This window comes from Mastomys coucha, unplaced genomic scaffold (assembly GCF_008632895.1).
Source record: "Mastomys coucha isolate ucsf_1 unplaced genomic scaffold, UCSF_Mcou_1 pScaffold22, whole genome shotgun sequence".
Lineage (NCBI taxonomy): Eukaryota > Metazoa > Chordata > Mammalia > Rodentia > Muridae > Mastomys > Mastomys coucha.
The window spans coordinates 103,350,227-103,370,866 of NW_022196905.1; the positions used below are offsets into that span (position 1 = coordinate 103,350,227).

The window sequence follows — 20,640 nt, forward strand, 5'->3', positions numbered from 1 at the left end:
AAAAAAAAAAAAATTAAGCTTATGCCCGACTAGCTTACAAATAAATGAGACTGTGGTTCTACGGTTATTTTATTTGGCTCTGACAATTACTGGGGCTGCGGGGGGCGGGGGTAAATAACCCCTAACCTACTCTTCTAACTGTTGGCCTGGCCATCTCCCCAGCAGTGTACCCCAAATACTTGCTGTTTCTCCTGTCCATGAGCACATGCTCTCTCTGTGGTGGCTTCCTTCCTCCTTCTGTTCACATCCAGCCAGGCTACTCTAAACCTACCTCTAATCCCTCCAGTAACTGGCTGTAGCTAATTTTATTGAACCAATAGGGGTTTTTTCCTATTTTTTATTTATTTACATTCCAGTCATTGCCCCCCTCCCACAATTCCACACCACATTCCTCCTCCACCTAGCCTCCTAGAGGGTGCTCCACCCCACACACAATTAACCAAGTTTTAAATAAAGGAACAAGGTTTGCATAAGAAAAGCTTGTAAACCTCAGAAGTCACACACAGACCTAGAATTTAGAATTACAATACATAGAATTCAGCATTACAATACATAGCAAAGGACCAGCCCTAGAGAGCCTTGGTGTCCACCTTGCTATTACCCTACAGGCGGGCGTGTGACCCTTTACAGACTCCTATGTTGCTGGCCTGGGCAATAGTTTTGAAATCAGTCCCCACAATCAATGCATCCACAGCCTAACATTTCCTTCCTCCCTGCTTCAATTTGTAGAAAGGCCATGGTCTATTCAGACAGACGACAGCCTTGTTCTCTGGTTCCATTTCTTTTGGGGGCATTTTTATTTTCCCTCTCAGCTGTGGTGAGGACTGAGCCGTAGGGCAGAGTCAATGAGGGAGGTGTCCTAAAGGTAGCAAACAGTTTTCAAGAAAGGAGAGAATTTATAGGCGGACCCAGGGCATCTCTTGTCTAACTCCATGGCCTGTTTGAGGCCACTCTTTATGAGGATGAAGGTTCTGTGTGCTCTAGACACAGAATTTCCCACAGCCCTAAAAAACAAGAAATTAGATCATGTAGGTTTGAGTGAGGACAGTTAAAAGGAGTGGGAACCCAGATGAACAAAGTGGTCCTAGAGCATAAACAAATTTTAACTGGTGTGGCAAAGGCAGGGAAAGAAGGGGAGACGGTTTGGGGCTCTAGGGCAAAAGGCCCCTTTGCAACATGGCTGATGCCGGCTCCAGGATATCCTGGGAGTGGTGGCCTTCAAGTCCCTCTGCCCTAGTCAGGATAGACTGGACCCTCAGTGCTCTCCCACGAGGTCAGTACTCCTGAGAGACAGGCTACCCTAAGCCATTTTCCTGGCCTATCCTCTTTAGCCAGAGACAAGGCTGGCCAACAAGCCATCTGTCACTTTCTCCTTTAAGTCCTGGTAAGACACATCTCAAGTCTGACTTCTGCCACACTCCAGGCCCCTCCAAGCTTCAGCACAGCTGCTGCTCAGCTGTCATTCAGGGTGTCCCCAAAGCCCTTCTGTAGTACAGAGGCAGCTGAAGCCAGCCTGGATGTTTCTGATGCCACAAGCCTGAGACATGAAAGGATCTGGGTGAATTAAAATGGGTGGGGGAGGGGAAAGGCCTGCTCTCCTCGCTGCACTGGAGTCCACAGCAAGTGGCCAGGTTGTGGTCCAGTAGTGTCTGTCTACCTGTGGTAGATTGAGTCTAAAAGGCAGACTCAGAGGGCCTAAGCATGTTCATCACAGGAGTCTCTCCCTCGTGTCCAGTGGCTGGCAGGGAGAATAAGCACATGCTGCCTCATTACCCTTCCTGCAGATAAGGAACTAAGGCCCAGAACAGGAAGAAGGTTGTTCCAAGCAGTTTTCAGACTTCCCTACTATGCCTGGCTGGCAAGGCTGAGGCCAAGGGGCCTCTTTCTAGGAGCTAGGAGACAGTGGCTGTCCTGCTGGGGGATGTGTAGAAAGGCTCATGGTGCTCCTGGAACCCTAGAAGAAAATGTAGATTTTATTCTTGGGTGACAGAAAACCCCTGGAATTGGAGCCTTGGGAAGCAAATATATTCCCAACTCTGCTTGACCAATCCCTATTTCAGATGAAGGGGGAAGCTAGGGATAGTAAAAAATATCACCACCTCACCCTCAATCAGAAGAAGCCACTCGCTTCTCCTGGGCAGTCACTGTGTGCCTTCCCTGTCTGGGTCTAGGCCATTCAGTCCTAGTTCTAAGTGTATTAGCAACATGGAATGAGGGATGGGCAGGTCATACAAAACAGAATCTGGTCAAGGGCAACCAAAGCCCTACAACAGGAGCAGTGTCCCAGAGCCAGGGTCTAAGGGGGCAGTGTGGTCAGGGCAGATGAGAAGGATCCCCGTGAGATCTCTAGCTTTTAGAGAGAAGAGCCCGGGCCTTTTGAAGATGAGGAAATTGTCAAGATGGAGATGAAACTGCAGGGAAGGGTGAGGACCACAGCCAAAATGCAAAGAGCTGGACATGGAAACCAGGAGTCAGCTGGTCAGTCAGATGCCAAGGCAAGGGTTACTACCAATATGGGACAAAGCAGGAACAAAGGAGCTGGCTACTCTCTAGGAATCTATGCCTGTATCTCACCAGTGACTCACCAGCAGTCTACACTCAGAAAATGCTTTACTCTGTGCCGGTTTCTACAGGAGGATGAGAACATTGCTGAAGTCTCTTTAGAGGCTACCGACAGGATAAACACCACATGAAATCCTCCAACCACCTGCATCTTGAAGACAGCACTGACCTGGCTCTACCAATAGCAACCAGGCAGTGGTGGGCTGAGGCTAGGGTTTGTTTTGAGCAACAGCTGTACATACCACAGAAACTTTGATACGCTCCCCTACTCCTTACAGCCAGAGGGCCTGGCTGGTACATCATATGCAGGTACCACTGGGGCAGCTGCTTCAAGTGAGAATCAGAGCTGGGCTGTCAGGCCACGTCACGGCCAGGCTTCTAGCAGGAGTCACCCAGTGCACAACTGTATACACTACACATGTTGCAACTGGCACCTGTCTGGGCTAGAACAGAAAGCTCTGCACAAACTCAGCAGCTCTCCATCCAACTTTCAATAGAAACCACACAGAAGAGCTCATGTTGCACTGAGGAGCACTAATGCCTTTTCTGCATCTCAGATGGCACTAGAGCACTATGGGAGTCCCCACAACACTATCTCACGCTGGTTTAAGAAGCTATCTTGGATGCTTTGTCCCCCCCTCCCCGTCCCAGCCTCCATATATTCCTTAGCTTGCCAATCTAAAATGGACACTTTCTAAGCTGCAACGCAATGACCAAAAAGCCTCACCAAAAAGCTACCAGCATCCCCTCTCCTCTCCCAGTTCACTTCAAGAGGACCTGAAACCCACCATTCTGTGCCTCTTTTCTCCACATCCCCCAGACTCTAACGACACCCCTCAATACCCTCCTGATACTCACTGGTGTCAGACCTTACAGGTGACCTTTGAGGCTAGCACACGTAGGGAGGAATGGATAGGATAGAGGCTCACCCCTATGGCCCAGTCTGCCTGGTCACCCCAATACCGAAGCCAGGCCTGCCTGCTCATGTGCTTTGAGATAGACATAGGATGCTAAAGTCTCATTGGTTATAAACTTAGGGACTTCCGGTCCTGCAAAATGAAACAAAAGGATCCTTTCTAACCTGCAGTTCAGAGGGCTGAGGAACAGGCTCCTGGCAAAGAGTGGGCCTAGGTAGCATCACCCTCCCTCAAGGCCCCTAGATAGCCTTACCAATCTGAATCTGTGAAACTGTCAGAATCATCATGCTCTCCTTACTGGGTGATGCACATCTACTCCACATACCCTTAGGCTTATTAGCCTCTATAGTCAAGGGCTGCCTTCTGTTTTGCTTACAGAGCAAGTAGTTCCTGGCACAGATGACACCGCACACACACCTCTGGAGGGGCACAGGGGTCCAGAGGCAAAATTCCAAATGAATGGCTGCAAAGCAGAGCTCTGGAGCCTACAGGCTGACGAGAGCCAGCCAGGTACCTGCTGTTCCACCGTAATGTTCTGACTAGTTTCCTACTCTACCCTAAACACAGCCTCCATCACATCCCTCCCACTCCCATACCATCAACCAGAGCTGGAAGCCAAAACCACACCAAAGCACATGTGGGAGGGGAGGAGGTTCTAACCCACCTAGCAGCAGTTGACCCAGTGGGTAGAAGGCTAACACTGGGCCTAGATTCAAGCCTGGGTCATCTTGGTAGAAACAGGCAGCTCATGGAAGGGAACAGGAAGTTGTCCAATGACTGTGGAGTCTGGATGGAAGGATGCTGAAGTGAGCAGCTTGGGTCACTGGGACTTGAATAGGCCACTCCCAGACTTCTGAACACTATAACCTGGGGGAGATGCCCAGGCCTTAGCAGATGGGCACTGATGTGTACCATGTACACACTGGGTCTCAGCTTCTGCTCATAGGCTGCCTCCTGATGGGCTTCCTGACTCGAAAGCCAGGCCTCACCGCCAACCACACTGACCGACTGGTCACCAGTTAACAAGGCTGGATTCAGGAACCTGAGAATTTTGTCTAGTAAAAGTAGCTATTCTAGAATGCAGGAAAAAAAGAGAAATTCTCAATCCAGTAGAGCTGGCAAAACAAGAGAGTCTTAGACCAACCCCACCAGGAATACAGCAATAAAGCTCATAGTAAAACCTGGGATGGACTCCCCCCAGGTACACAACCCTCTCTGGGGTTCCAGAGACACCTACCTGAAAGAGCTAAGAACTGAAATGTTACTGGATCCCAAGAACAAACTCAGACTCAGTCGGCAAGGCCCAGGAAGGTGCTTCAAGAACAGTGTCCCCATGAGATGCTGCACATCAGACCCAAAATTAAGCTGGGCAGTGGTGGTGCACGCCTTTAATCCCAGCACTTGGGAGGCAGAGGCAGGTGGATTTCTGAGTTCGAGGCCAGCCTGGTCTACAAGTGAGTTCCAGGACAGCCAGGGCTATATAGAGAAACCCTGTCTCGAAAAAAACAAACAAAAACAAACAAACAAAAAAAAGATATGTGATCTGCAGAACCAAAACTAGAGGGACCTCACCCATAAGGGAAGGAAAGGTGCCAGAGAAATACCATCAATCCACGGCTCTAGCAGTGCTAAGAAATGCAAGATGAAATGACAAACTGACAGCAGGGTAAATTTACGGTTATAAACAAAAGCAAGATGACTAAGTGCTGGAGGACCTAATGAGAACTCAAGAGTCTACAGCCTAGGAGCAAATGGGAGCAGCTTTGGGAAAACGGTTTTCTCACTGAAGCAGAACAAGAACTGAGGGAAAAGGTGTAACGAACAAAACAAAATTCTACTCATTCAAGAACAACCAAGGAGCTAGGAATGTAACTCAAGTGGTGGAACATTTTTGCCTAGCGTGTCCAGGATGGCTTTGATCCCCAGTACCACATCAAATCTGGTATGATATACATGTTTCTTATTCCAGTACATGGGAGAGAGAGGCAAGTTATCAGCTACACAGCAAATTCAAGGGCAGGAAGACCAAGGAACCACCCTCAGAGCCTCACTTTGACAACCACTCTGCTGGCTTGGTCTCCTTCAGGTGTCATACTAGGCCTGCTCCTAGAGCACTGCTCATGCAGATCTGAATCTGTTGGGGGTTTAGGTGGTGGTGGTGAGTCAGTGGTGAAGAGGGAAGGCACAGAAAACAGGTGCCTGCTACCTCCTGAGGGGCAGACAACCAGAAAGGGGCAGCCTGTCAGAGGAACAGAAAGAGCCCCGCTGGGACAGGAAGTAGTGTTCCCTGTTGTGGCCTTCATAAGCAAGCAGGCAGTTGGGGAACGAGCCTTCCAAGCAGAGAGTAGTTCCAAGCCATGGTCCGGGTTTTAAGTAGGTGTATGGGGACTCAAGGGAGGCAGATGTGGCCATAAGGATCCAGATGTATAGAGAAGCTCAAGTCAAGAGATTTAACCAAGCCCAATAAGCTAAAAAGAAAAGCTTTCCATGACCACAGGTAAGGGGTTTCCATGAGATAAATAGATGAGTGAGACCCTCCCAAAAACTACACAGCCTGGGGAAAGGGATGCCTGCCTCACAGTGAGGCAAGGCAGGCCAAGAAGCCATCTGCTCCAGACAAAGCCTTGCATTGAACAGGCTGTCCAAGGTGCACTGTGCATTCATATGGGCAAAGGGCCTGAGATGTCCTTGCTTTCACATGCTGTGTCTATTCATCCCCCTCAGAGGAACTGGTCTTTCCCCCATTCCCCACAGCTGTAGGATCCACACCACCTGTGAATGCCCAGTATGGTCTGAGAAGGCTAGGTAGGTTCCAGGCTGCAAACCTGGGATAAAGCATGTGCACACACTGAACCTCACACCAGGAAGCAGCCACAAGGAGGTACCACAGAATCCTAAATGGAAAATGTCGCCTGCCATACATAGCTCTCTCCTCTCCTCACCTAGATGTCTGTCTGGTCTCAGTTCCCACAGCTATGTACAAACACAGACATGGCAGGGTATACAGATCCTGAACCATTTGGGGTACTTGCTACCCAGCCTACCAGCAGCTCCCAGCAGCTCACAGAAGGGCCACCCACCCCAGGACACAGCCATTGTGAACACAGCCTTTCCAAGCTGTGTCCCAAGAACCTGTACCTACAAACATGAGAAAGGTGATAAAGCACAGGTCCAGTCTGCTGCTCAGCCATTCTCAGAGGCCGTAGCAGACTGGTATCTAGCTGTCAGCTAGGCTCATAGATTTTTGCTTTTTTTTATTGGCTTCCCCCCTACCCCCCTTTAACACAACTTCATAGCCCTGGCTGTCCTGGAACTCAGAGATCCACCTGCCTCTCGAGTTCTGGGACTAAAGAAATGTGCACCACCATGCCCTGTAGCAACAGTTTAAGCACAGCATTGTATACAGTATGGTTTTATAGACATATTTTATGAATTACAAGTCACATGTACTGACTAGAGAATGTAAAAACCACAACACTTAGAAAAAGTAACTCATGAGCACCACAACTCACAGCATTTGGGGGAATTTTTCTTTTCATCTTTGTCCCCAGTATAGTTCACAGTGCACAGGGGTGAGAAGCAATAATTTTCCCTCCTTATGTATTCTGTATGGCTCTACTAAGCTCCATTGTGAGGTACATTCCTCAACTCCACGTAGGAGATACTGGCTATCCAGCTGTGTCTCCTCTGGGAATTCTCCTCCCATTGTAGATGCAAGGCATCCAATACCCAACAGCATCTCCATTGTGAGGAACCTTCCACCAGCCATAAAGGACACATATGTGCCCAGTTAAGGCCTTCTGCGAAGAACCATCTCCTTTCCTGTGTGGACAGCACAGCTCTCTCTGGCTACTATAAGGAATCCTCTATGTGCGGTGACATAGCTGTTACTTGCTGTGACCCCACTGTGAGCAAATAGCACCTCCCTTCATGTATAGGGTACATCTGTCCCTGGACAAACAGAGGCTCTAAAACACAACAGACACCCAAGGAATATGGCACTGGGACTGAAGCGACAGGACACCCAATTTTTTTAGTCCTGTTTTCCTTTTTTTGTTTTTCAAGACAGGGTTTCTCTGTGTAGCCCTGGCTGTCCTGGAACCAGCTATGTAGACCAGACTGGCCTTGAACAGACAGAGATCCATCTGTCTCTGGCTCTAGAGCACTGGGAGTGTACCACCACCACCACCACCACCCCTACCAGCACCACCAGGGACTTGCTCTCATCTTAAAAAGATTGACATTCTGATCACCCTCAATCAACTTGCAGAAACAAATCAACAAAATCACAAATGAAAGCACAGGTGGTTTCTGCTTGGATATGGTATTTATCCCAGCCGGGAGGTGGTGGTGCATGCCTTTAATCCCAGCACTTGGAAAGCAGAGGCAGGCGGATTTCTGAGTTCGAGGCCAGCCTGGTCTACAGAGTGAGTTCCAGGACAGCCAGGGCTACACAGAGAAACCCTGTCTTGAAAAAAACAAAAACAAAAAATGTGCTCTTGGGCTGGTGAGATGGCTCAGCCAGCTCTTCCAGAGGTCCTAAGTTCAAATCCCAGCAACCACATGCTGGCTCACAACCATCCATAATGAGATCTTCTGGTGCATCTGAAGACAGCTACAGTGTCCATTTATAATGATAAATAAATCTTTTTTAAAAAATGTGCTCTTGATGCTGGCCACCTTAAAGCTACATGGGCCATGCCGGGAGGTGGTGGTGCACGCCTTTGATCCCAGCACTTGGTGGGGGCAGAGGCAGGCGGATTTCTGAGTTCGAGGTTAGCCTGGTCTACAGAGTGAGTTCTAGGACAGCCAAGGCTACACAGAGAAACCCTGTCTTGAAAGGAAAAAAAACAAAAAAAAAAAAAAAAAAAAAAAAAAAAAAACAAAGCTACATGGGCCTGAGCCCTGCTCCCCATAGTCTTAGCCTAAGGGAAAGTGCTTTTCTGCCTGGGGCTGAATACAGGGCTCAGCCTGCCTCCTAGAAATACAGTACCAGTACAACTTGTTCAGTGACCTAAGGCACATGTACTGAGTGAGAGAGGATGCTTCTGTCCCCAAACCAGTTCCTCACCCTTTCACTGCTGGGTGACAGGAACGGTCTCATCTCACCTTTGTCTGTACACCAAGAGAACTGTCACAAGGAAGAAAACCCACTTTTCCTAAATGCTGGAGGGAGGAACCATGGTTCTATGGATCCCTGTCCTTCACTCAACTTGTTAAAAGAAGACTAGCAGGCATGCCTTCAGTTTCAGCATGAGACTCTTGGTCTAAACCTGTGGTTAAGTGCCAACAATCACTACCATGATATTTGGGAAAGTAGCTATCCCCACAGACACAAGAGTCAAAGGTTGCATCCCCTACAAGGACAAAGGGAGATGAACAGAGATATCTGAGGCGGCCTGACACAGGGAGCCTGCACAGACATTCTCAAATAAGGTAATGGGACATTCTTCCATACATCTCACAAGCCATTCACATACACTGAACTGCCTTGGGGGGTGGGGGGGATCATGCAGACTTCCCTGACACTCAGTGTCATGCCATGTGGGGATACTAAGGTCACTGTTGAGAAGAGCTCTCCCTCTGGGCTGGAGTCCTGCTGATCCTGAGAATGTGGCAGGCCATTTCCCAGAAACAATGAGGCTGCAGAGCAAGGGAACCGACAGCAGGACAGTCCAGACTGTAACTCCAGTCTGCTAGTGTCTCAGATCTCTCATCTAGAGTGAGTGTTCAAACCCGCTTATAAGGTCATCTGCAGGGATAAGTGAATCCATATCTGTAAAGACAACTGGCAGAGTAAACTAGTCATCAGTATGATAGGATGGGATTATAAATTACTTGATCTCAGGGAGAAAATGCACTAGTTTACCAGTAAATAAGAACCAGCAAAACTCTTCTAGACACGATCGAGATCTCTCCAGAAACCAAGTACTTTCCAAGGCCAAACTTAGAAGTGAGGCTGCTCATGAAGATACCAAGTTTTTGTATATAGGTGTAAGGAAAGGCAAGATAATCTCTCAGAACCTGGATAAGCTAGTGAGGCTGAACAAGTCAACCCTCTAGATGTGGCCTAGAAGAGGTGGGGAAAGGCCAGAGAATCCAGTCGGAGCCAACACCAGCAGACCATTTAGATACAAATGGACTGGTCTAATGACAGTGTGATGTGGCCTTAAGGCAGTAACTCTGGACTTTGTGAAAGGCCATTCCTCTCTTCACAAGTATTCACTCCTTACTCTTACTATGCTGAGTCTTGGTTGTTTCCTTCTGGGTACTGGGAACCTGTAGGCACAGTCCTCCCATTGGCAAGTCTGAGGGGCAGAATCCCAGGAATACCAATCAAGTCTCCACAGTGTGGAAGAAGGTGAAATCGAAAGCTGTGTAACAGCACCAAACAGTACCCAGGTGGACAGAGCACCTAAGGTGAGGCGGTAAAGCCTGAGACCCAAAGAAGAAATGTGGAAAAGGCTAGACAGGTGTGCAGCCTCTTGAGTTCTTTATGGGCCTAGCAGACACACGTGTGGCAAGGTAGGAAATGAGACTGCAGATCTGGAACATGTGGTAGGTACCGTGGCTGCAATGTAGGGGTTTTAGCAGTGTCTGGCTGTGTCATTATCATCACTAAGGCAGAAAGCCCGAAGCCTTCCTGTCTTAGCACATCAGCACCAGACACAATACAACACACCCCATATCATCCTAGTTTAGGATCTTTGGCTTGGGCCCAGATCTCATCTCATGTTCCCCAGAGGACACAAGGGCTGAACACAAGGTGGGACTCGGCCCAACACAGGAATCGAACAAACCCATCTCAGGGCTACTCAGAGTGGCCATCACCATCCGACCCTCAGCTCTACAGAACCAGCAGACCCCAGAGTTCGAATATGAACTTGGGAGAAACTCCATTTAGACATCCAATGACCAACTCCCCTTTCCCAAGCTTGGCCTGAAACTGGGAAATCGCAGGTAAATCAGTCAGGGCAAGAGTTGCTGTGATCCCTGCGACCACAGCCCAGCAGGTGAGATGTGGTTCCCCAAAGAGCTCACCCAGACGGAGATCTCTACATTTCTACGGGTTTGAAGGTTCTAGTGCCCTGAAGGCCCCACCAGCATTTCCAACCACTTGAGTTCCAGAGACTCAGTGGCTACTCACTTGCTCACTCACTCACTGACCATCTTTCACACTTCCTTCTCTACTAACCCGAGTTCACGTAGGAAGGACACTTTGCTCAGCAAATACAGTGCATGACAACTCAGTCAAACACGTAGTAGTTTTAGTAAACCTATTACCTATACCCATGCAATAAATAATCACCAAGAAGGTTTTGCCGGTTGATTCCCGGTTCCCTTCAAACAACCCTTAAGAGATAACCGAACAGGAAGAATCCCAAGTGTCCATTTTACTGCCTCCCAAGGCCCAACAATGTCCAATTCCCCAGCTGGTCCCAGACGCAGCGATAACTTGGCAACAAGTAACAACCGCTGCAAAGCCCGCTTAGGTGGCGTGGTTTAAGTCCTCCCACACACCCCTCACTCCAGGTCCTCTTCCTGGCAAGGTGCAGCGCGGGCCCAGGAGGCGTGCGTTTGGGATTCCTAGGTCCCGGGTCTGGCCTGGCCCACCTACCTCCAGGGCCTCCAGGGTGCTGAAGCTGGCTATAGCGAAGCCGTCAATAACCTCCTCCTCCTGCGAGCTTGACTCGCGGCGACGGCGCCGCGGGGGGCGCGCAGCGCGCAGAGGCGTAGGGCGCTGAGGCGGCGCGCCGTGGAGTCCCGCGTTCTCCTTGCCAGGACTGGGCTCTGGCTCCTCACCCGACGACGGGCTCTGCGCGCGGGCGTCCCGGGCGGCTTCCCGACGCCGGCCGCGATCTCGCTGCGCGCGCGAACGCCGGCTTGGCCGGACCTTGGCCTCCATGGCGGCGCCGCGGCGGTGACCTTGGCGCCCCGCGCCGCCTGCTACGCCGTGCCGCCGGGCTGCGAGGGGGCCGCGCGGGCTCGGGGCCGGGGCGGGCTCGGGACCGGGGCGGGCATGCCGGGCGCGGGCTCTCAGCACCGGACGCCGCGCGGGCTAGGACCCCGGGTCCGGCTCATCGGAGTGCGGCGGTCTCTCAGCGGCCCCAGACCAGTACCCCAGGGACACAGCCCATGGCGACCGGCGGGCAGCGGCAGAGGGCGTCGGGTGGCGGAGCTTCTGAGCACCGGGACCGTGAGGCAGACACAGTAGTGGCAGCGGCCAGAGCGGATAACAACTGACGCACTTCCGCCGGGCCGGAGTGCCAGAGGAAGCGGGCGCAGCTGGGGGAGGCTGACCCGTCGACTCCGCCCCACCCTGGCCCCGCCCTGACCCCGCCCTTCCGGACTAAATGGCTCTTCGCTGAGCTGCCCCCCTCGCCCTTTCACATGAAGCCCCGCCCCCGAGAAGGGGGGAGCTTTCCCTTTGCTCCGCCCCTGCAACAGGCCACACCCTCTGCGCACTTCTCTTTAGAATTCCGCACCCTCCCCCGCCCTCGTCTGACCACGCCCCATTCTTCCCGGCTCCACCTCTCTTGTCTAAGCATTCTCCTTTCTCCTTTTTCCTTAAGCCCCGCCCTTGCCTTCCGGTCCAGCTCACCTGTGCAGGACGCTGAGCCTAGTCGTGGTCAGACCCCTCCCACTTCATGCCCCGCCTTATTGACCACGCCTACTAGGCAATTACAGCTCACCTCCAAGTACAGCCCAGCCACCTGCGGCGGTCAGGCGGTCAGCACCGCCCCTTCCGCCCTTCACGTAGGAGGTGATGGGTCTATGCACCTACAGTAGCTTCCGGCAAACTGAGTAGAAGCACGTGAGAGAGTAGGCAGATGGTTTCTGGGGGCCAGCTTGTACCTGCCTTTACCTGCAGAGTCATCCTCTACCTGCAAGCCCTCAAACCCAGTTTCATTCTGGTCCCCAAGCAAAATTGGGTAGCTCTCTGAAAACCAAACTCACTAGTCTCAAGTATGCTTTCCTTAGAGAAAGCCTACACTAGTCCAAGGACCTAGGAACTGCTGCTAGGAAATTCAAAGCTACACAAAACCGTAGGTTTCCTCAGCAAGTTCCCCAGTTGGAATCGAGCTGGCCACTAATTCACGTAGCAATTCCTCAAAAACCTCTGAGGTGCTTTGATGCCTTTCAGAAGTGGGACCATTTGACATGAAGAAAGGGGAGGTGTCACAACGTGGGCTTTCAGCACTGAAGTGATACTGAGCCGTGCCTACATCTGAGCAACAGAGACCCTGAAAGGAAGCAGACACAGCTGGAGAAAGCCCTTGGACAGGACCTCAAGTGCGCATTACCTGGCTCCTGAGAAGGCTGAGGGCTCTCTGCCATGGTGTCCCTTTGGGCATCTGGGAACATGGCCTACCATCCACAAGTGTTTTTTCACTAGGGACTCCCAGGCTGTGGTGGTGCACGCCTTTAATCCCAGCACTTGGGAGGCCAGCCTGGTCTACAGAGTGAGTTCCAGGACAACCAGGGCTATACAGAGAAAACCTGTCTCAAAAAAAACACACACACGAAAAGAGGAAGAAGGAGGAGGAGGAGGAGGAGAAGAAGAAGGCAGGCTCAGCAGTGGGGGTGGATAAGCCCCTGCACTGGGTAGGGGTCTTCAGTTGTAGTCAGAATGCCAGAGTAGCAGGGTAAGTACACTTAGAATTCTCACCACTATGTAAGGAGAGAGGGGGTGGGTGGGTAAAGAAAACAGTCTTTTTGAGGTAAGAATACAGAAAAGAGGACAAACTTAGCAACAAAGATCTGTAAACAATTAGATCCAGATAGAGACTTCCGGTGTCTATAAACTGATGTCTCCAGTTCAGGTCTTTTCAGGATTAACTCTTTTTTTTTTTTAAATTTACTTATTTTTATTTTATGTGCATTGGTGTTTTGCCTGCATGTATGTCTGTATTACAGTGTCTGGTCCCTGAACTGGATTTACAGACAGTAGTGAGCTGCCAAGTCGGGTGCTGGGAATTGAACTCAGGTCCTCTGGAAGAATAGCCAAGTATTCTTAACCTCACCCACCTCTCGGACCCCTGAATTAACTCTTTTGTGATGCTTTTTCTCTTTCCTTTCAAATGCTAAGGACGGAAATTGTGATATTTTACATTTCTATTTGACCCTTTATTGAAAATAGCTTTCCTTTCTCACATAACATAAAGTGATTAGTTTCCCCTCTCTCTACTCATCTCCCTTCTCCTCCTCCCCTCCCATCAGGGTCCATCCCTTTCTGTCTCTCTGAAAAGAAGCAGGCTTCTAAGAGATAACGATCAAATATAACAAAATATAACATGATTTAAATCACATCAGAATTGGACAAGATAGAGAAGGAAGAGAGCCCAAGAAGACATTGTGCCTGAACACTCAAGAACCCCATAAAAGCACTGAACTGGAAGCCACGATGTACATGCAGGGGACCTGGTGCAGACCCGTGCATGCTGCCTCTGTCTCTGTGAGTTCATATGAGCTTTGATCATGTTGATTTAGAGGGCCTTCCTTTTCCTTGTTTTTTGTTTGTCTGTTTGTTTTGTTTAGTTTTTGTTGTTGTTTTGTTTGTTTGTTTTTGGTGTCTTCTCTCTGGGAACGTTCCTTTCACCTCTTCCTGGGAGTTCCCTGAGCCCTAGGAAGGATTTGATCTAGACATGCCATTTAGAGCTGAGTGTTCCCAGGTCTCTTACTCTCTGCATAATGCTTAGCTGTGGTTTCTGTATTTGTTCCCGTTTGCTGCAGGAGAAAGTTTTTCTGACGATGGCTGAACAAGGCCCTGAATCCAGCAGAATGTCATTAGAAGTCATCTCATCGCTACTGGTTTTTTGTTTGTTTGTTTAAAAAAGAACCATAGTATTTGGTTTTATCCTAGGTCTCTGGACTACCTAGTCTTTGATTCTTGGTTAGGTTTGGGTTCCATCTTGTGGGGTGGATCTTAAGTCAAATCAGATATTGATTGGTCACTCCCACCAGCTCTGTGACACCATTGCTCCATCTGATTTTACTGACAGGACACCATTGTAAGCAAAGGATTTGTGGCTGACTGGTGTTTACTTATCTCTTTTGGTAGCATACAGAGTCCCTTCCTATAACAAAGACACCAGAACACAGGAGTAAAAGTTTTATGCAGGCGCCAGCTCTATCTCATGAGTTAAAGGAGTTTTATGCTTGTTATCTTCAGCAATGCAGCCTTGCTGTCAGTTTGTAGAGAACAACCTATTGGCTTTGCAACAGCCTGGGTTGTTTGGGAATTCCCATGGGACCCCTTTGGCCAGCAACTCTATTAGATGGCGACCCATTCCTGGTACTGGAGATAGCTAGTCTTTGTTACTTTGTGGGGTCTTCTTATTCCTCCCCCTTTGTCCTCCTCTCCATTTCACCCCCTATAACTAGATAGGAGAGAAAGAAGGATAGAGGGGGAGAGAGAGAGAGAGAGATCCCTGAATCTAATTTCTTACCTTTGTTTCTTCTAACAAGCCACACTCAATATCCCCCAGTGACCACCAACCACCAACCCTGCTTCTCAGGGCCCTAACATTTATATACCCTCTGAAAAATTCCCAAAATTACAAATGTCACACCATCACAGAAATTATCTGCAGCTGGCAAAACCATGCTTCTGCTAGAGCATGAGACAAATCATAGTCGGCTGCTATTCCAAAGCAACCCTATAGCCCACACCTGGGATTACAATGAAAACATATATATATATATATATATATATATATATATATATATATATATATTAAGATTTAGCTGTCTTCAGACACACCAGAAGAGGGCATCAGATCTCATTACAGATGGTTGTGAGCCACCATGAGGTTGCTGGGATTTGAACTCAGGACCTTTGGAAGAGCCGTCAGTGCTCTTAACCACTGAGCCATTTCTCCAGTCCCTGAAAACATATTCTTATATTTCTGTTTTTTTTTTTAAAGAAATCAAAATTCCAGAATTCTCACTACAGCTGAGAACTTCACTTGGTGACAAGAGACAGCTTCTCTACCTCTCTCATTATTTGGACATTTCATTTAGATCTCCTTCATATTTGTATATATTTTAGGAAGCTTCTACGTTATTAAGTTTCCATACCACTCCCCAAATGACCCTTACATTTAGCTGTGTCTCCCCATATTCCCTCCCTTGCCCCCTTCTCCCTTCTTCCTCCCCACCTGATTCCCCCAGTCCAACCCTCCTCTCCCCCAGCTATCCATGGCTACTTGTTCTATTTCCTTTTCCTAATGAGATCTGTCTGTACTCCTAGTTCCTAACTCTATACCTAACCTCTGTGGTTCTATGGACTGTAGCTTGTTATCATTGACTTAATAGGTAATACTCCAGGTCCGGAAAGACAAATAGGGTATGTATTTTCCACTTTTCAAACTTATGAGGGAAATGGTTGTTGAGGCCCAAAGCTGATCCAGCAAGGAAGGGTTCATCTTCAAAGGACTTCCAAGTCAGGCAATGCCTGGCTAAGGAGCTACTCGACACCCCCTCAGGCCCTTGTCCTCACCTCTCCCAGACCTGACTCATTCCGTCAGCAATACCATCAGTAACTTGGGCTTACCCATTAGGGACTTCCACTAAGGTAAAGCCCGATTCTTAACTTTGCTGCAGAAAGTAATTTTGGGACCATCTAATATGAAACAGAGTTGGAGGGGTTTTTTTTGTTTTGGTTTTGGTTTTTTCGAGACAGGGTGTCTCTATGTAGCCCTGGCTGTCCTGGAACTCACTCTGTAGTCCAGGCAGGCCTCGAACTCAGAAATCCTCCTGCCTCTGCCTCCCAAGTGCTAGGATTAAAGGCGTGTGCCACCACTGCCTGGCAGAGTTGGAGTAAGTTTGGCAGGGCCAGGGAGATGGCTCAGCAACTATAAGAACACTTGTTTTTGCAGAGGACCCAGGTTCTTTTCCTATCACCAATGTAGTAGCTGACAAACATCTGTAACTTCAGTTCCACGGGAACTAACACCTTCTGACCCTCAAGGGTACCATACACACACGCGGTGCACATCCATAGATACAGGCAAAACACTCATGAGCATAAAATAATTTTTTTTTTAAGGAAAAAGGAAGTTTAAGGGGTGGGGATATGGCTCACTTGATAGAATGTTGCTTAGCTAGGTTACATCAGGCTACAGCTTCCATCCCTACAACGACATAAACCTGGCTTCGTAGCACACACCTCCAAGCCCAGCATTGAGCTGGGATATTATAAATTCAAACTTATTGAGGCCACCTTGGGCTACATTAACTTCCCACCCCCTGTTTTATAGTAAAAATTTACATTGATTTTTTTTAAAAAAAATTTTAAAATTTATGTGTATGTGAGTTTTGCCTACATGTGCCTGGTGCCTGAGGAGATTGTATCCCCTGGAATTGGAGTTATAGATGGTTTTGAGCCACCGTGTAGGTGCTGAAAACTGATCTTAGATCCTCCACAAAAGCAGTAAGCCCTCTTAACTGCTGAACCATCTCTCCAGCTGCAAGTTTAAACATGGTAATTAGCAGAAAGCTTGGTGCTCAGGGAAAGACTAAGACATACCCTACATTGGCTTCTCAAAGGAGAGATTCACGTGGCTTTTGAAATTACCTCCCAAAGGATTGCCTAAGGGCTGCATGTGGTGGTGCCCACCTTTAACCCCAGCACTCTAGAGATAGGGCAGATCTTTAAGTTCAAAACCAGCCTGTTCTACATAGAGAGGACTGCTAAAGCCTTTAAATGAGATCCCAAGGCACTTCCTGATGTCGAGTAGTTGGGGTCACAGCTGCCAAGGGCAAGCCTACTCTCAGGGTCAGAGGACATCAGCTGCTTTACAGTAAAGTAAACAAAGGCTTAGTGTTGCTTGTGAGATCCCCATAAAATATCTGAAAAGGAAGATGGTTCTTCAAGGTCTGTATACTCAGGCCTCCAACCTGATTATGTCACCAACCCTCACAGTCAAAAGTCCCTGATTGGGTTAAAATTCATCTATCTATATCTTTTTCTTTCTCCCTCCCTTCCTTCCTTTCTCCCTTTCTTCCTTCCTTATTTTCTTTCTTTTTAGTTTTGTTTTTCTAGACAGAGTTTCTCTTTGTAGAAACTAACTGTCCTGGAATCAGCTCTGTAAACCAGGCTGGCCTCAAACTCAGAGATTATGCCTGCCTCTGCCTCCCACGTGCTGGGATTAAAGGCGTGAGCCACCACCACCTGGCTGTATTAGAATTCTTTTATTTAGAGTGGGGGGGGGATCGAGACAGGGTTTCTCTGTATAGCCCTGGCTGTTCTGGAATTCACTCTGTAGACCAGGCTGGCCTCGAACTCAGAAATCCGCCTGCCTCTGCTTCCCAAGTGCTGGGATTAAAGGTGTGCGCCACTGCCCTGCCTTGTACTAGAATTGTTGATGCTCAGCTGGTAAAAGGCTTCAGACTCTGGAGCCAGCCGTATTTTTCTTTTCAAGTCCCCATAACCCAGAATTCTCCTGTCTTTCTACTCTGCTTCATCCCAATAGCTCAGGGCCTCACCTGTTTCCTGTCAGCCCAGGACTGCGCTTGACCACTGTTGCAGCCTAGGCCTGTACCTGGCCACTGCTACCTATAGCAGAGTGTCCTCCCTTCTGGATCTCTGAGAGGCAGTGTGGGTATTGGTTGCTTCCAGCTGATCCATCATCTGAGTCATTTGTGGAGTTTGCCTTTAATCCCCACCCCTCTTGTGCTGGACTGTGCAAAACCAATCAATAGGACATCTCTGAGCTTAGTCCGTAAGTATCACTTCATCTGCCTGTCAGTTCCATGTGTTTGGGATGCTCAGTGCCTCTATGGACATTCAACAGGATGGCCAACTCAGAAGTTCCACGCTCCCCAACCAGGAAGTGTGGTCAGTTATCCCTGATGCTGCTAACACTCAGCCTGGAAGCATGGGGTTGTTACTTTGTTTGGGATAGGGTGGCCTAGAACTCACCATACTGCATAATCTAGGACAGACTCTCTAGTGCTGGGAATATGGGGGTGAGCCAACACACCCAGCTCCAGCTGTTGGCTTTTTGTTTGTTGGTTTGTTTTTAGGACAGGGTTTTGAAACAGCTAGGCTGACCTAAAACTCTTGGCAATCCTCCTGCCTCAGCCTCTTCTGGAATTACAGGCATGTTGTTACCACACCCAGCTTTCAACTTGTTTTCTTGCTCACTGGACTGTATGCTGCCTGGAGGGGCAGAGAAAACCTGTTTCACAGTTTTGTGAGCGTGTGCTTGAATGAGTGAGTAAGTGTGTGTGTATAAATATATCCGTATGCGTTTGTCTATGTGTGTGCCTGTGTATGTGTGTCTGTATGCCTGTGTGTGTGTGTGTTTATAGACTACAGAGTGGAGAGGAGGTGGAAGACTTAGCTCTTGACCCTGCGCTTCCTACCTAGGGCAGCACTCTTGGTGGTCGTGGTGGTAGTGGTGGCAGCTTGGCACTGCAAAGCTTCGATGTTGCAAAGAAGTACAACACTGGGCTTGATCCCAGTGTGTCAGTTCCGGAGGTCCAAACTTGTAGTCATTTGTCCTATCTTTAGAATTAACCTCCTGGAGAACTCTGTTTAGTCATCCTTAGTGGCCCCTATTGCTGGCTGCTGTTCAGAGGGTCTGTCTGCTCTTCCACCTGCTTCTTCTGGGCCTAGGCATGTTCCTCCAAGTTCATCAGGCCTGTGGCTTCTTGGCATGAAGCCCTCTCTCTTCGTCTAGTCCCACAAAAACATTGTTGCTCGGAGGCTGACTACTGGCCTGTCTAAACAGGAAAGACATTCCTGGTGGCCATGCTTGGTCGGGGTCAGGCACCTGAACAATTTGTGTGTACTCAGCAAAGCTGAAGGAGGAGTGGAACGAGCAGGGGTTTTTTTGTTTTGTTTTGTTTTGTTTTGTTTTTTATTCGAGACAGGGTTTCTCTGTAGCCCTGGCTGTCCTGGAACTCACTCTGTAAACCAGGCTCGAACTCAGAAATCCACCTGCCTCTGCCTCCCAAGTACTGGGATTAAAGGCGTGAGCCACTACCGCCTGGCCTTGGAACAAGCAGTTTTATAGCCCAGAGAGACCTGTGTGGCTCTTTCTGATGACAGTCACGTTGAGGACCTAATTTCTTTCTTCCTTCCTTTCTTTCTTCCTTCCTTTCTTTCTTTCTTTTTTCTTTTTTCTTTTTTTTGAGACAGGGTTTCTCTGTGTAGCCCTGCCTGTCCTGGAACTCACTCTGTAGACCAGGCTGGCCTCGAACTTAGAAATCTGCCTGTCTCTGCCTCTCAAGTGCTGGGATTAAAGGCGTGAGCCACCCCCACCCTGCAAAGGACCCAATTTCTACATGTGACTTCTGGGCCAGGAGCATGTAGGCCTCCTTTTGTCACCGATAGAGGTAAGGACAGTGGATTGGGTACCTTGAGCCACTAGCTGTTGCCTATGGATAACAATACAGGGAATGGCTTGTAGGGACAGCCCAGCACCTGTCCATCCTGGTGCTCAAGTAGTTTCTGCCTCTGTGCTCTTTCATAGGCTAATAGGCATCACTTCCCAGACCATCCACATGGTCATTCTCCCACCAGCAGTGCCTTAGCTCTTCACCAGACCCAAGCTCACGAAGAACGGAAACCAGACCTTCATTAATATGTGTATCATCACACTTCTTGGTTCTGTCAAAGAGCCCAGTTCTGCATGCTGGGGTGGATCATGTCAGACTGCGTGAAAGTGAAGAGCAAAACAAGACTATCTGCAGGTAGCCTCTTGAAGCTTCTCAAGCCTAAGTATGGCCTATGTACAGAATAGGGAAAATGGTCTGAATTATGACAGGAGTGACCTAAACTCAAAAGCGATTGGCTTATATCACTGTGAGAGTTGGACATCTGCCTGGGTTTCAAACAGGGCTGGATTCAGACACTGGATGGCTTTGGCTTTTCTTTCTCTTCTAGGTTTTCTTACCTCAAATTTTCTGTTGGTTATTTATGTTAAATATTTTTGTTTTTTGTTTTTGTTTGCTTGTGTGTGGGTTTTAAAGATTATTTATTTATATGGGTGTTTTGTCTGCATATATACCTGTATGCCAGAAGAAGGCGTTGGAATTCATGGGATTGCCTCTGCAAGATACCTGCATTCAACTCTACATACACATATCCACACACAAACACACATACACATAACTAAAAATAATAAAAATAAATCTTAAAAAAAAAAAA

The 20,640-nt window shown here is 48.6% G+C and overlaps 1 protein-coding gene across 8 annotated transcripts in view; it reads right to left on the reverse strand.

The window, feature by feature from the left end:
• The window catches only part of Fbrsl1 (fibrosin like 1), a 93,121-nt gene extending 81,353 nt beyond the window's left edge, over positions 1-11,768 (reverse strand). For 3 of the 8 annotated variants that reach the window (XM_031337323.1, XM_031337325.1, XM_031337329.1), the window contains exon 1: positions 11,098-11,738. In XM_031337323.1, coding sequence (XP_031193183.1) covers positions 11,098-11,385 — 288 coding nt within the window. In that variant the 5' untranslated portion in view covers positions 11,386-11,738. Of the gene's footprint in view, positions 1-11,097 lie in introns of all 8 variants that reach the window. The other 5 variants (XM_031337327.1, XM_031337328.1, XM_031337324.1 and 2 more) reach the window with 4 other exon arrangements.
• Between the last annotated feature and the right edge of the window lie 8,872 nt (positions 11,769-20,640).